Source organism: Salmo salar, chromosome ssa29, assembly GCF_905237065.1.
Source record: "Salmo salar chromosome ssa29, Ssal_v3.1, whole genome shotgun sequence".
NCBI classification, from domain to species: Eukaryota; Metazoa; Chordata; class Actinopteri; order Salmoniformes; family Salmonidae; genus Salmo; species Salmo salar.
The window spans coordinates 13,737,839-13,754,384 of record NC_059470.1 but is presented as its reverse complement, the minus strand read 5'-3'; the positions used below and the strand labels follow the sequence as shown (position 1 = coordinate 13,754,384).

Sequence of the window (16,546 nt, the reverse complement as noted above, 5' to 3'; positions counted from 1 at the left end):
CTAAAGGACTGCAAACACTTGACCAAAAGAATGTACCTGCTCGTCAAACATCTCATTCCAAAATCATGGGCATGAATATGGAGTTGGTCCTCCCTTTGCTACTATAACAGCCTCCACTCTTCTGGGAAGGCTTTCTACTAGATGTTGGAACATTGCTGTCGGGAGCATTAGTGAGGTTGGGCACTGATGTTGGGCGATTAGGCCTGGCTCGCAGTCTGTGTTCCAATTCATCCCAAATATGTTCGATGTGGTTGAGGTCAAGGCTCTGTGGAGGCCAATCAAGTTCTTCCACACTGATCTCGACAAACCATTTCTGTATGGACCTCTCTTTATGCACAGGGGCATTGTCATGCTGAAACAGGGAATGGCCTTCCCCAAACTGTTGCCACAATGTTGGAAGCACAGAATAATCTAGAATGTCATTGCATGCTGTAGCATTAACATTTCCCTTCACTGGAACTAAGGGGCCTAGCCCGAACCATAAAAAACAGCCCCAGACCATTATTCCTCCTCGGCCAAACTTTACAGTTGGCACTATGCATTGGGGCAGGTAGCGTTCTCCTGGCATCCACCAAACCCAGATTCGTCCATCAGACTCCCAGATGGTGAACCTTGATTCATCACTCCAGAGAACCCGTTTCCACTGCTCAAGAGTCCAATAGCAGCGGGCTTTACACCACTCCAGCCGTCGCTTGGCATTACACATTGGTGATCTTAGGCTTGTGTGTGGCTGCTCGGCCATGGAATCCCATTTCATGAAACTCCCGACAAACAGTTATTGTGCTGATGTTGCTTCCAGAGGCAGTTTGGAACTTGGTAATGAGTATTGCAACTGAGAGCAGACGATTTGTACGCACTACAAGCTTCAGCACCCTGCAACCCTGTTCTGTGAAATTGTGTGGCCTACCACTTTGCGGCTGAGCCGATGTTGCTCCTAGACGTTTCCACTTCACAATAACAGCACTTACAGTTGACCGGGTTGTGCAAGAGGTGCGCTCCAGACCTCCAGTGCTTACCCATGTCCCGGTGTATCCAGTTCCTGCTTCTCGTGCTGACCCTGAGGTGCGTAGTCTGGCGTCTCCTAAACCAGCACCACGCACCAGGCTTCCAGTGCGTCAGCCCAGTCCAACTCGTCCTGTTCCTGCTCCCCGCACTAGCCCTGAGGTGCATGTCCCCAGTCTGGTACCTCCACTACCAGCCCCACGTATCAGGCTTCCAGTGCGTCAGCCCAGTCCCGAGCTTCCGACGACAGTGCCTCATCCAGAGTGTCCGGTAACAGTGCCTCGTCCAGAGTGTCCGGTAACAGTGCCTCGTCCAGAGTGTCCGGTAACAGTGCCTCGTCCAGAGTGCCCGGCAACAGTGCCTCGTCCAGACTGTCCGGAACCAAGAGAGACGGCCCACTGTCCGGAACCAGGAGAGACGGCCCACTCTCCGGAACCAGGAGAGACTGCCCACTGTCCGGAACCAGGAGAGACGGCCCACTGTCCGGAACCAGGAGAGACGGCCCACTGTCCGGAACCAGGAGAGACGGCCCACTGTCCGGAACCAGGAGAGTCGCCCTACGGTCCGGAGCTCCCAGAGTCGCCCTACGGTCCGGAGCTCCCAGAGTCGCCCTACGGTCCGGAGCTCCCAGAGTCGCCCTACGGTCCGGGGTCGACAGAGAGGGACATCGCTGTAGAGACGTTATGTGAGCGGGGTGAGCCAGGGGTGGAGCGGGGTCTGCGTCCAGCTCCTGAGCCACCTCCTGAGGGGGGAGTATTTGGGGAAAGGGGGGGTGTTGCAGGAGGACCGTCGGTGACGGTGGCCACCCTCCCTTCCCTCCCATGTAGTTTTGTAATTTATTTTGTTTTTGGGGGTTCTTTTTGGTTATTTGTGTGAGGTGCATCCGGGGTCTGCACCTTTGGGGGGGGGTACTGTCACGTCCTGACCAGTAATAGGGGTTATTTGTTATTATTGTATGGTCAGGACGTGGCAGGGGGTATTTGTTTTTTGTGGTTCAGGGTGTGTTTGTGTATGTGTTCATGTAGAGGGGGTATTTGGTTTATATGGTTCGGGGTGGTTTCGGATTGTTCTTATTTTCCTCAATTAAGTTGAAAAATAGGATGATCGAGCAGCAGTGAGGGCTCTTCGATACTGCACGGTACTGTCTTTCCAAGCTAGTCGGAAGACTTCCAGTTTGGTGTAACGCCATTTCCGTTCCAATTTTCTGGAAGCTTGCTTCAGAGCTTGTGTATTTTCTGTATACCAGGGAGATAGTTTCCTATAACAAATGTTTAGTTTTTAGGGGTGCAACTGCATCTAGGGTATTGTGCAAAGTTAAATTGAGTTCCTCAGTTAGGTGGTTAACTGATTTTTGTCCTCTGATGTCCTTGGGTAGGCAGAGGGAGTCTGGAAGGGCATCAAGGAATCTTTGGGTTGTCTGAGAATTTATAGCACGACTTTTGATGCTCCTTGGTTGGGGTCTGAGCAGATTATTTGTTGCGATTGCAAACGTAATAAAATGGTGGTCCGATAGTCCAGGATTATGAGGAAAAACATTAAGATCCACAACATTTATTCCACGGGACAAAACTAGGTCCATGTTGGACAAAACCCACTGAGTCGATGATGGCTCCGAAAGCCTTTTGGAGTGGGTCTGTGGACTTTTCCATGTGAATATTAAAGTCACCAAAAATTAGAATATTATCTGCTGTGACTACAATGTCCGATAGGAATTCAGGGAACTCAGTGAGGAACGCTGTATATGGCCCAGGAGGCCTGTAAACAGTAGCTATAAAAAGTGATTGAGTAGGCTGCATAAATTTCATGACTAGAAGCTCAAAAGACGAAAACGTCGTTGTTTTTCTTTTTGTAAATTGAAATTTGCTATCGTAAATGTTAGCAACACCTCCGCCTTTGCGGAATGCACAGGGGATATGGTCACTAGTGTAACCAGGAGGTGAGGCCTCATTTAACACAGTAAATTCATCAGGCTTAAGCCATGTTTCAGTCAGGCCAATCACATCAAGATTATGATCAGTGATTAGTTAATTGACTATAACTGCCTTTGAAGTGAGGGATCTAACATTAAGTCGCCCTATTTTGAGATGTGAGGTATCACGATCTCTTTCAATAATGGCAGGAATGGAGGAGGTCTTTATTCTAGTGAGATTGCTAAGGCGAACACCGCCATGTTTAGTTTTGCCCAACCTAGGTTGAGGCACAGACACGGTCTCAATGGGGATAGATGAGCTGACTACACTGACTGTGCTAGTGGCAGACTCCACTAAGCTGGCAGGCTGGCTAACAGCCTGCTGCCTGGCCTGCACCCTATTTCATTGTGGAGCTAGGGGAGTTAGAGCCCTGTCTATGTTCATAGATAAGATGAGAGCACCCCTCCAGCTAGGATGGAGTCCGTCACTCCTCAACAGGCCAGGCTTGGTCCTGTTTGTGGGTGAGTCCCAGGAAGTCCTTCATCCAGTTGTACGTTCTTCCTCCTACCCCATAATATCAAACTTGATTAGCAACCCCTCCTTCCACATCATATCATATGGCTTCTCCACATCAAAAAAGACAGCTACAACAGTCTCCTTGTTCACCTGAGCCTTCCTGACCTCTGCTTCTAAGCAGAGCACTGGGTCCATAGTTCCCCTTCCCTTCCTGAACCCACTCTGATGTGGCGATACTAGCCCCCTGCTCTCCAGGAAGTAAGTTAGCCTCTCCGTAATCATATGTTCAATAATCTTACATACATGTCATGTTAAAGCTATTGGCTGATAGCTTGATGGCCTCGTACGGTCCTTCCCTGGCTTCCAGATTGGTACCACTACTGCCTCCTTCCAGTTTCCTGGTAGTTTCCCCTCCTCCCACGCTCTGCTGTACAACACCAATACCTTATTCAGTGCCTCATCACTAAAATGGGCCAACATAACATTGGACACCTCATCTTTCCCAGGGCCATGGGGACCTCCGTTCCACCAGCAAGAATAAGCAAGACCTAGCAAGAATAAAGGCCGTAACCTTGTCAATTTTCCTTCAAAAATAAAAGTCCCGCAATGACGATGGTGAAAAATAATACAAATGGTCGAAATTCGTAACATTTTATGAGCAAATGTTAGCAGACTTTTGTTTAACAATATGAAAAAAGGAATAAAGTGAATCACCTTTACAGTGGGGGAAAAAAGTATTTGATCCCCTGCTGATTTTGTACGTTTGCCCACTGACAAAGAAATGATCAGTCTATAATTTTAATGGTAGGTTTATTTGAACAGTGAGAGACAGAATAACAACAAAACAATCCAGAAAAACGCATGTCAAAAATGTTATAAAATGATTTGCATTTTAATGAGGGAAATAAGTATTTGACCCCTCTGCAAAACATGACTTAGTAGTACTTGGTGGCAAAACCCTTGTTGGCAATCACAGAGGTCAGACGTTTCTTGTAGTTGGCCACCAGGTTTGCACACATCTCAGGAGGGATTTTGTCCCACTCCTCTTTGCAGATCTTCTCCAAGTCATTAAGGTTTCGAGGCTGACGTTTGGCAACTCGAACCTTCAGCTCCTCCACAGATTTTCTATGGGATTAAGGTCTGGAGACTGGCTAGGCCACTCCAGGACCTTAATGTGCTTCTTCTTGAGCCACTCCTTTGTTGCCTTGGCCGTGTGTTTTGGGTCATCGTCATGCTGGAATACCCATCCACGACCCATTTTCAATGCCCTGGTTTGAGGGAAGGAGGTTCTCACCCAAGATTTGACGGTACATGGCCCCATCCATCGTCCCTTTGATGCGGTGAAGTAGTCCTGTCCCCTTAGCAGAAAAACACCCCTAAAGCGTAATGTTTCCACCTCCATGGTTGACGGTGGAGATGGTGTTCTTGGGGTCATAGGCAGCATTCCTCCTCCTCCAAACATGGCGAGTTGAGTTGATGTCAAAGAGCTCCATTTTGGTCTCATCTGACCACAACACTTTCACCAGTTGTCCAGATGTTCATTGGCAAACTTCAGACGGGCATGTATATGTATTCTTGAGCAGGGGGACCTTGAGGGCGCTGCAGGATTTCAGTCCTTCACGGCGTAGTGTGTTACCAATTGTTTTCTTGGTGACTATGGTCCCAGCTGCCTTGAGATCATTGACAAGATCCTCCCGTGTAGTTCTGGGCTGATTCCTCACCGTTCTCATGATCATTGCAACTCCACAAGGTGAGATCTTGCATGGAGCCCCAGGCCGAGGGATATTGAAAGTTATTTTGTGTTTCTTTTATTTGCGAATAATCACACCAAATGTTGTCACCTTCTCACCAAGCTGCTTGGCGATGGTCTTGTAGCCCATTCCAGCCTTGTGTAGGTCTACAATCTTGTCTCTGACATCCTTGGAGAGCTCTTTGGTCTTGGCCATGGTGGAGAGTTTGTAATCTGATTGATTGATTGCTTCTGTGGACAGGTGTCTTTTTGACAGGTAACAAGCTGCGGTTAGGAGCACTCCCTTTAAGAGTGTGCTCCTAATCTCAGCTCGTTACCTGTATAAAAGACACCTGGGAGCCAGAAATCTTTCTGATTGAGAGGGGGTCAAATACTTATTTCCCTCATTAAAATGCAAATGAATTTATAATATTTCTGACATGCGTTTTTCTGTTTTTTTTTTGTTATTCTGTCTCTCACTGTTCAAATAAACCTACCATTAAAAATTATAGACTGATCCTTTCTTTATCAGTGGGCAAACGTACAAAATCAGCAAGGGATCAAATACTTTTCCCCCCCACTGTATATCACAAATAATATTATAGCGTTGCAATTATTGTTAGCAGCATTAAAAGCAATGATTACTAGATAGTTATAACAAAACACAAGTTATAATGCTATTATTAATAATAGTAGGAATAACAAAATGAATATTATTATTATAATAATCAACTTTAGAAAGCACTTTTAAATCCCATTGTTAATTACCCCATTCGTATTGCACAATGTTCATTACGTATTTTAATATTGGACATACTGCACCGTAGTTCACAATTTCCTGTACATTGTGTCACAGTAAAAGGGGGGTACATTCTACTCTAGCTTCCAAATCCAAAGAGTGTACAACCCAAGGAGTGTCACTGCTCATTCTTGTCATGGTTTCACCTGTCACCAGAGGGCGGCAGAGACCGTCCTAGAGACATTAATGACACTCAGGTGTGTCCTATTACTTATGATTTCCCTGTTAAAAGAGGTGTGTTTTCTGGTTTCCTTTGCAGAAGCTTGAATTGTTTACCGTGTGTGGGTGTTTCCTGAGTGTGCTTGTGAGACGTAGTGTGCTTGTGAGACGTAGTGTGCTTGTGAGACGTAGTGTGCTTGTGAGACGTAGTGTGCTTGTGAGACGTAGTGTGCTTGTGAGACGTAGTGTGCCGTAACCACTGATTTCTTGTCTCTTCTCTGCACCTTGGTCCAACCTCATGATGTCACAATTCTGTGGCCCTTATAGAGTGGCGAATCAGCTTAAATGCAGTATGTTTTTTGTAATGGACCTATTGCACCGTACACTTTTCTGTACGATGTGTCGCTGTAAAAGGGAGGTCCATTCTACCAGGAGCACCTCCAGTTTCCAAATCCGGAGTGTACAACCAGAAGAGCGTCGCTGCTCATTTTGCGGCAGTAATGGTGACCCATCAGCTTAAATCCAATTGTTTTCCCATATTAGACATATTGCATCGTACACAATTTTCTATACGTTGTATCGCCATAAAAGCGGGTCCATTCTACAGAGTTTACACCCACAGGGTCATCATCGCTATTATTGTGGCCCTTAAAGAATGGGAAATCACCTTACATTCAGATATTTGCATGTTCGACAGCTAGGTTTTATTTACACAAATACATGTGCCACAACGGAGCACTTTGGCAGTTTACAGTAAAACTGAATTGCAGTGCAGCTTACATAATATATATACAGTACCAGTCAAAAGTTTGGACATTACTCATTCAAGGGTTTTTCTTAATTTTTTACTATTTTCTCCATTATAGAATAATAGTGAAGACATCACAACTATGAAATAACACATATGGAATCATGTAGTAACCATTATTTTTTTAATAAATCAAAATATATTTGGGATTCTTCAAAGTAGCCACCCTTTGCCTTGACAGCTTTGCACACTCTTGGCATTCTCTCAACCAGCTTCATGAGGCAAGAACAGCTTGAATAAGCAAAGAGAAACAACAGTCCATTACTTTAAGACATGAAGGTCAGTCAATGCGGAAAATGTCAAGAACTTTGAACGTTTATTCAAGTGCAGTCGTGAAAACCATAAAGCGCTATGATGAAACCGACTCTCATGAGGACCGCCACAGGAAAGGAAGACCCAGGCTTACCTCTGCTGCAGAGGATAAGTTCATTAGTTACCAGTCTCAGAAATTGCAGCCCAAATAAATGCTTCACAGAGTTCAAGTAACAGACACATCTCAACATCAACTGTTTAGAGGAGACTGCGTGAATCAGGCCTTCATGGTCGAATTGCTACAAAGAAACCATTATTAAAGGACACCAATAAGAAGAAGAGACTTGCTTGGGCCAAGAAACACGAGCAATGGACATTAGACTGGTGAAAATCTGTCCTTTGGTCTGATGAGTCCAAATGTGCAATTGTTGGTTCCAAACGCTGTGTCTTTGTGAGACGCAGAGTAGATGAATGGATGATCTCCGCATGTGTGGTTCCCACCGTGAAGCATGGAGGAGGCGTGATGGTGTGGGGGTGCTTTGCTGGTGACACTATCAGTGATTTATTTAGAATTCAAGGCACACTTAACCAGCATGGCTACCACAGCATTCTGCAGCAATACGCCATCCCATCTGGTTTGCGCTTAGTGGGACTATCATTTGTTTTTCACAGGACAATGACCCAACACAACTCCAGGCTGTGTAATGGCTATTTAACCAAGAAGGAGTGTGATGGAGTGCTGCATCACATGACCTGGCCTCCACAATCACCAGATCTCAACCCAATTGAGATGGTTTGGGATAAGTCGGAGCGCAGAGTGAAGGAAAAGCAGCCAACAAGTGCTCAGCATATGTGGAAACTCCTTCAAGAGTTCCCACATATGTGAGTTCCACAAGAGTTCCCACAAAATTCTGTCAACAAAGTCAAAATGCAGGTTCTGTAATGAAGAAGAGGACATAGGCCGAATGCATTTTTTTTGGTACTGTCCGACAGTGGTTCCATTTTTCTTAAAGTTTCAAGAGTGGCTTTCCCATCATTCCATCAAACTACATATTAACCCACAAATGATCTTGGGTGACCTCAAAGTCCATATTCCTTCAGTTTATAACACAATAACATTTTATCTCTAACACCCAACCAGTTTACAATTTGTTAGGCACCAATTTATCTTCGAATGTTGACTAAAAACCAGAAAGAGATTCTGAGCAATAGGGATTGTTTTGGAAACGCATTAGGCCTATTATTGAGAAAGTCCCCAAAATTGTTATTGAATAATATGAATTAGAATTAATGCACGTTACTATAAAGGCAAAACGTTCCATGTCTGCTTTATTTATAATTGATAGATCACATGGCATTGCTTATATAGTAATTGTCTTTTTGAGCGCTTGTCTTTATGAGCATTGTCGTGTCTTCCTCAGCTTTTATGGTTGTCTTGTCATTGCCTTGTTTGTATTCCGTAATTTTTGTATAATTTTGTTTTAAACCTAGACGGACACAGTTTAAGATATCAGTCCTTTCCACTCCTTGGGTTTTCATTTGCTTTGTTTACATGGGTGCAAGGTACATTAATGTAATGTTAGCAGCCAATCACTGATCTGTTGTTCAACTCTGTCCCAGAGAATTATCAACACAGCCCCTTATCTCAGCAAACATTTGCAACACACACACACACACAGACACTCACACAAACAGTCAGGCAGGCAACATAGACAGACAGCCACTGTTGCACAGAGAGAAGGTGTGCTGCCATCCTGTTAGAAGGTAACAGATACTTTTATTACAATGGTTAAGATGGATTTTCATTGTGTTCCATAGTGTTATTTGCCCCCTAGTGGAGCTTTCTGGTACTTAGACTGTACGCAAAAAGGAAGTAGAGAACTCATAGAACGCATAGAAGCAGCTAAAAACAACGCTACGGTGCAGGTCTTTCAGTGTAGCTATTTCTTGTCACGCTTCAGCCTCTGAAAATATTAGTTTGTAAGTTCGATTCAAGCATTTTGTTATTGATAGAGTTGCTTACATATCAATGTTGGTTGTATTTACTCACACAAATTGCAATGCTTTTCATGTACGCCGTCAGCTGTATTACTTTGCTCGTCCGTCATGCAAACGAATTGTAAAACATACAATACTGAAGTTTTGTTACTGTTTCTAGTGTAATATGCTTTGTTATTCTACAGAGATGGTTGTACATTATTAGAGTAATGAAAGAAGTTAGCCAATTACCATATGAGTAACATTTAGCTACATTTTGGCGTCATGCCAGATGCATGGTACCCTCGGCACTTGATTTGTATTTTCAGGCAACTTCAACTTGAAATGTATAATGTACAGCTACAGTATGTCGATTTGAATTGAATACCAATGTATATTCTTTTCTGTACTTTGCAGTTTCACAACATAAACGTTTTCAATATTAATTCAATAAAAGTCACGCCTTGGGAGTTTTATTGAAGACTTAGTTGTTAGCTATCTGCCTAGTTTTGCATGGGAACGCAATTCAAGGGCAGAATAGAAGGTAAACACTAAAGAGAGGTGGGTTAAAAAAAGAAGAAAGAAAAAGAACAACAAGAACAAGAGACGTTGTTTGTTTTGCAGGCCGGAGTAATGGAGATATGTAGTACAGTGATGTTGGGAGGCCTGGTGTTGGTTCTACTGTGGTTGTTCATGCTGAGGAGGAAGCGACATGTCCGTCTACCTCCTGGACCACGTGGCCTGCCGCTGATAGGCAACCTGCTTCAGATGGACAAACAGGCCCCCTACAAGAGCTTCATCAAGTGGAGTGGTGTTTATGGGCCAGTGATGACAGTGTATCTGGGGCCCCAGCGGGCCGTGGTGCTGGTGGGGTACGAGGCGGTCAAGGAGGCTCTGGTGGACCAGGCTGAGGACTTCACAGGACGAGCTCCCGTCCCCTTCCTGGTCCGAGCTACCAAGGGATATGGCCTGGTCATCAGTAACGGGGAGCGTTGGCGCCAGCTGCGTCGTTTCACCCTGACCACTCTAAGAGACTTTGGGATGGGCCGTAAGAGGATGGAGGAGTGGATACAGGAGGAGAGCCAATACCTCATAGACAGTCTGAATGGCACTAAAGCCATGCCCTTTGACCCCCAGCCCTTCCTGAGTCGCAGCGTGTCCAACGTCATCTGCTCCCTGGTGTTCGGCCAGCGCTTCGACTACGAGGACGACAAATTCTTGCGCTTGCTCAACATCCTCACGAACTTACTGCGCTTTGGAAGCACCGCCTGGGGACAGCTCTACAACATCTTCCCCTGGCTGATGGAACACCTGCCTGGTCGGCAGCATGTCATGTTCAGCCAGGTGGACGAGCTGAGAGGCTTTGTGATGAAGAAGATCCACGAGCACCAGGAGACCATGGACCCAGGCATCCCTAGAGACTTCATAGACTGTTTCCTCACCAGACTCAACCAGGAGAAGGATGTGTCCTCCTCTGAGTTCCATTATGAGAACCTGGTGTCCACAGTGTTAAACCTCTTCCTGGCAGGAACAGAGACCACCAGCACCACTATGAGATACGCCCTCAATCTTCTCATCAAATACCCTGACATACAGGAGCACATGCAGCAGGAGATCGACACAGTGATTGGTCGACACCGCGTCCCTCGAGTGGAGGACAGGAAGTCTCTCCCCTTCACAGACGCTGTCATCCACGAGGTGCATCGATTCCTGGACCTCGTCCCGCTCAACCTCCCACACTACGCTACCGAGAATATCTCATTCAGAGGGTACACTATCCCTCAGGGCACCGTGATCCTTCCCATGCTGCACTCTGTTCTGCGAGACAAGGACCACTGGGCCACGCCAACAACCTTCAACCCCAGTCACTTTCTAGATATGAGCGGAAACTTCCAGAAGAACCCTGCTTTCTTCGCGTTCTCTGCAGGTAAGCGTGCCTGTGTGGGGGAATCTCTGGCTCGTATGGAGATCTTTCTTTTCCTGGTGTCTCTGCTGCAGCGTTTCTCCTTCTCCTGCCCTGGAGGACCTGACAGCATTGACCTCAGCCCAGAGTCTAGCAGCTTCGGTAACATGCCGCGCCGTTACCAGCTCATATCTACCCCCCGCTGACCAAGAGGGGAACTGCAGCTGCACCACAGGAGGAAAACTCACAAGGAGGTGTAGAGATGAGGGACAGGTGTTTTGACCAGATAGTAATGCAATGTATGCTGAGGATTCAGGCTAGTGTAATCTGATGAGTTGGAGGCTGATCCAGGTAGCAGTGTATCTTTCACTTTATCAGTTTCTTTGTGTCTAAGCAATGAAGTCAATTTATATGGGGGTGAGCTAGGCAATGATGCTGTATGTTAGAGGATGCATCACATTGCATAGGAAGGAAAACTATCAGCTTATACAATGGGGAAGTATTTCTACTCTTTCGCTGGCTTTATTCATCTTTTTGAATCAGAAAGAAATACTATATTACGTATACAGTATACCGTCTTTATAAAACTTTGGAATTTGTGTAATTAATTGTTCAAGGATGACATACATGACAATGCAATAGGGTACATAAAGATAGTACACATTAGGCCTATTACATGACATGTTGACCTCTTGATGTGTGGACACATTACTATATTACCTATACAGTATACAGTCTTTATAAAACTTTGGAATTTGTGTAATTAATTGTTCAAGGATGACATACATGACAATGCAATAGGGTACATAAAGATAGTACACATTAGGCCTATTACATGACATGTTGACCTCTTGATGTGTGGACACATATTACGCTGCCCTATTTTTCTAAATGGTTCAGAGAAGGTGTGTTAACTAGCTAATTATGTGATCTGTGACCTTTTTACAGGCCCCTGACTCTGTTAACTTGTTGTTGCAGATCGGAAACCCCTTATCTGTTTGTTTGACAATATGTGGTTAAAAGATTAATATGATGTATAAATAGACAACGTGTGTGGGATTTCATTCCCATTTGACTCCCTGTTGAACCAAATAAAAAGTTAGTAAATGTTCATTCGGACTCCCTTTTTGCCTCCTTTCTCTGAAGCCTGTAGATATCAATGTAAGGTTTGTTTTGCAGGATCGTAGGGAAGCCAAATGCTCCCTTTTCCTCTTGTGTCTATCTATAATTCAATTTAGCTAATAAGCAGCACATGGTTGGTAGGCCCTTGAATCAGATGCTCCATAACGTGACCACTCCGTGTCCCTGTCCCACTCTCAACATCACTCTGCCACTCAGTCACAGAGGCCAAGATGTTTCCCATCTACATTCAAGCGCGGTGAGTTCTTACACTTTATGCCAGGCAGGGACCCAGGTGTCACTAAAATCAATAGTCTCGGTTTGTGGAACTGGCTGGCAGGACACTCCTACATTGTGTTGTATTGTTTAGAGAACAACATCTAGAGAGCTACAGATCAACTGTACGCTGATTGGGTGCAGTCAGTTCACTGTCTGAGTCACATGAGACAGAAATATCCCAACATTTCTAGAAACGTTGTTAGTTTCGATTTTGTTTGACAAGGCTATTGGTGACTGTGACCTACGAGCTGAGGTCAAAACCAGACAAATGTAATTTTATTGTTACATTCAACTTAGCTTCTTTTGTTTTATTTGATCTACTCTGGGAAGGGGGAGTGCACATTTGTTGAGAATGTTCTTGTGATGCGCCATATCTAAGTCAAATGTGGTCTCTACCAAAGTGCACTGTAGTGGGTGTTTGGTAGCCTAGCGGTTAAGACCCATGGGGCAAGTAACTGAAAGATTGCTGGTTCGAATCCCCGAGCTGACTAGGTGAAAAATCGATTGATGTGCCCTTGAGCAAGGCACTTAGCCCTAGTTGCTCTGCATAAGAGTGTTTTCTAAATAGAATAGGGAGGTGGTGGAAGGTTCAACTACTTCATGAAATATTTGTATGACATTTTGAGATAATAGATACAGTTGCATCTTAAATAGCCTACTCATTTGCATTCGGTGGTGGAAAAGTACCCAATTGTCATACTTGAGGAAAAGTAAAGATACCTTAATAGAAAATGACACAAGTGAAAGTCACCCAGTAAAATTCTACTTGAGTAAAAGTTTAAAAGTATTTGGTTTTAAATATACTTAAGTATCAAAAGTAAATGTAATTGCTAAAATATACTTAAGTATCAAAAGTAAAAGTATAAATAATTTCACATTTCTTATGTTAAGCAAACCAGACCGCACCATTTTCTTATTTCTTTCTTCATTTACGGATAGCCAGGGGCACACTCCAACACTCAGACATAATTTACAAACGAAACGTGTGTTTAGTGGGTTCGCCAGATCAGAGGCAGTATGGATGACCAGGGATGTTTTCTTAATAAGTGTGTGAATTGGACCCTTTTTCTGTCCTACTAAGCATTCAAAATGTAACGAGTACTTTTGGGTGTCAGGGAAAATGTGTGGAGTAAAAGTACATTATTTTGTTTAGGAATGTATGAAGTAAAAGTTGTAAAAAATATAAATAGTAAAGTGCAGATACCACCAAAAAACTAATTAAGTAGTACTTTCAAGTATTTTTTACTTAATACTTTACACCACTGTTTGCAAGTAGAAGCCATCAACCCTAACCTATAGGTTATGTCAGGTGAAAATAGACATGTCACTGCCGTTCCCTGCTTTCTGCAGAAAGGTCAGGATGTTGTCTATAGTGGGCGCTACTACTCTCTGAAGTAACGGAATGTTACAGTTCCATGAATGTTCACTGTAGTGGGCCAGACTTCATCATTTTGCACCAGTTCAAAGTTTACATAACTCTTTTTCAGAAGAGAACAAAAACAAAACAACTATAAAGCTGCCTTTATTTGCACTAAAGTATATAGTTTAATTCTATCTCTAATCATGTATTATTTATTTGCCTATTTTGTGTTGTGTTCCCTTTCAGAAATTACAAAAACAATCTTTGCCTGAATGTATACTGATCCTCCTCATAAGTTGTGAGGTAACTATGACAGGGAGTGAATGTATCGAAATGTACAGTATGTTAATAATAATTATGTAATTGTAATTAATGTGTAGATAACCTCTGGTCTGGTGGGAAGAGACAGAGGAAGAGGCGAAGCCAGAGGAATAACTGGGCTTCTCCAGCAGGTAGCGTTTTTTTGTTTTGTTTTTGCTCATCAAGCGAGGAGTTTTGTATGGAGGTCAATGAGAGTGTCAAATTTGGTTAGCAAAACATTTTATGGGTTATTTGCAACGTGTGGGTTATTTGATCGAATAGACGTTTCGTAATGCTTAGGTTGTTACGACGGTACTGCAATAAGTAGAACACGTGACATCCCGGCAACTTTGAGAAGAAAAAAATAACACTTTATATCGGAAATTGTGCCTGTTGTTCACACGCATATCTGTCCTCTCATTGGCTAGAATGGTCCCACCTGATCTTGCCTCGTCCCGACTGCCTTCCATTTAGAGCGGCTACTTGAGCATCTGGTCAATATAATGAATAATCTGTGGTAGAGAACAACATTTATGCAGCTGTTTATTTTGGAAGGCATCTTTCTTGTCCCATTTTATATTCCTCTGCTAATTCTCTGGGTTCACTGATTATTGGCTGATCTAAGGGCATTTATGCATTTCTTGCTCACAATACCCAAGACTGAGTCTCTTTGATATGATACTGATCATAGATCTGCGCTTATAGGCAACTTCTTCTTAGACCCATAGACATGAACTTTTAAGCTTAGAACGCTTTTGGACAAATTTCATATTCACAAATGTACATTTACAAACAAAACACCACATTTCATTACCTTGGAAAAAGAAATTGAACTATATTTTAAGACAATTAAATACTCTGTCAACAAAAAAGCTGTTAGAATTATAAATGTGTGCATGTACCTTAAGGGTTTCCGAGTGGCGCAGCGATCTAAGGCACTGCATCGCAGCGCTAGAGGCGTCACTACAGATCCTGGTTCGATCCCGGGCTGTGATCGGGAGTCCCATAGCGCGGCGCACAATTGGCCCAGCGTCGTCCGGGTTAGGGGAGGGTTTGGCCGGAGTAGGCCGTCATTGTAAATAAGAATTTGTTCTTAACTGACTTGCCTAGTTAAATAAAAAAAATAAGGTCCTTGTGTAATATCCTTTATATATACTTGTGTTCCCCATTTATTTTTTTGTATTGATTTGTTGTTAATAATAAAAATACAAATAAAGAAATCAGGCACAGAACGCACTACTTCCTGACAAACCAATCAGACACTCATGACCGACAGATTTCGCGCGTGCGCTTTCCGCACTTTCGGCTATCAGGAATATGGCAGCGTCCTGAGCCCCGAGTGAAGATAGCGCAATTAAGCAGCTACAGCATCGGATTGGGAAAACAGAAACACAACAGCCTCGCACATTGGAGGGTGGGGGTTCAGGGTCGGAAAATAATCGCATCTGGTAGCGAACATACAGGTAATTTCATCTGCGACTGCCACAATGCACAACTCCTTTCCTTCATTTTTGAGCTCCATAGACAGAGCCCTTGCTAAGCTAGCTAGCTAGGCTTACCTAGCTAACAAGGCAGCTTGCTAGCTTCCCCCCTTTGCGAAAAAAACACATCCAGTTAAAGTGTGTTGATAATCAAATAAAACACTGACACTTCTAGGCTTCTCTTAATGTCATGATATTTACAATGTTCATCACGGGAATGGCCATTTCGACTCTCGTCTTTACTCGGTCTAGAGACTCCTCCCAACTTGGCCCGCTCGAGCTGCACTTGAATGTGGCCCTACTAGCCGCTAGCTTGCTACCCAAGCAGAGCCAGATCCACAGCGGCAGCCAAACTGGGTGTGATCAAAGTGAGTCGGCAGTTATTTTCTAGAATTGTAGAAACCCGTATATACATTCTTTCATTGTGTCTGCGAAAGCATATACCTAGTTAGTTTTTCTAACGGAAGTTACTTGTCAACCTATAGAGGGGTTTTCGAAGGGCATTGTTTTTGGTCATGACCCTGTTTGATATGTACTGTGAAATACATTTTCAAGTTTTATTAGTCGTATGTACAGGACACATGGTATACACCGACCAACGAAATGCTTACCTGAAAGACATTTTGCAATCATACTGTGAATTTGAAAGCAGCATCTACATTCTCAGGCTGACTGTGTTGTGGTTGGTTGTCATGCATTCAATAGGATTTCTTGTGCTCCTACAGCTACATGAAATAATTTCACTTTATTTATGGAAAGCAATTCCAGGAACAGTGCTCATTATTCTGCTGTGTTATTAGTATGTGTAGGTGATTTTACTTCCTAAGTTAGTGGTGGTAACAAATGTGGGGACTAATATCTGTCGATCAAATTTGTTGTAGACCGAATGAAGGTAATCTAGGCAACTCATCCACCCATTACCCGAGATTGAAGTTTTGGAAGTAGCCTTATT

General features: G+C 43.8%; 2 protein-coding genes across 6 annotated transcripts in view; both read left to right on the top strand.

Moving 5' to 3' along the window:
* Positions 1–8,811: 8,811 nt before the first annotated feature.
* LOC106590187 (cytochrome P450 2F3) lies at positions 8,812–12,168 on the top strand. Of its 4 annotated transcripts, none has more exons than XM_014180917.2 (2): positions 8,812–8,939; positions 9,570–12,168. In XM_014180917.2, exon 2 carries the CDS (start codon positions 9,786–9,788, stop codon positions 11,259–11,261), a length of 1,476 nt encoding a protein of 491 aa, XP_014036392.1. In that variant the 5' UTR covers positions 8,812–8,939; positions 9,570–9,785; the 3' UTR covers positions 11,262–12,168. The 4 variants fall into 4 exon arrangements, with proteins under 4 accessions (XP_014036392.1, XP_014036394.1, XP_014036395.1 ...); XM_014180919.2 differs by having other exon boundaries at positions 8,816–8,939; positions 9,777–12,168; XM_014180920.2 differs by lacking the exon at positions 8,812–8,939 and adding an exon at positions 8,974–9,155 and having other exon boundaries at positions 9,777–12,168.
* A 3,204-nt stretch (positions 12,169–15,372) lies between these two features.
* The window catches only part of LOC106590186 (dnaJ homolog subfamily C member 13), a 45,362-nt gene continuing 44,188 nt past the window's right edge, over positions 15,373–16,546 (top strand). Inside the window, exons 1-2 of one of the 2 annotated variants that reach the window (XM_014180916.2) lie at positions 15,401–15,576; positions 15,847–15,962. The gene's annotated coding sequence lies outside the window, so the exon portion shown is untranslated. Of the gene's footprint in view, positions 15,577–15,846; positions 15,963–16,546 lie in introns of both variants that reach the window. The other variant, XM_014180915.2, reaches the window with a different exon arrangement.

What these genes read in the sequence shown, in the direction of transcription:
- LOC106590187 (XM_014180917.2), top strand. Translation starts at nt 9,786, where the DNA reads ATGGAGATATGTAGTACAGTGATGTTGGGAGGCCTGGTGTTGGTTCTA.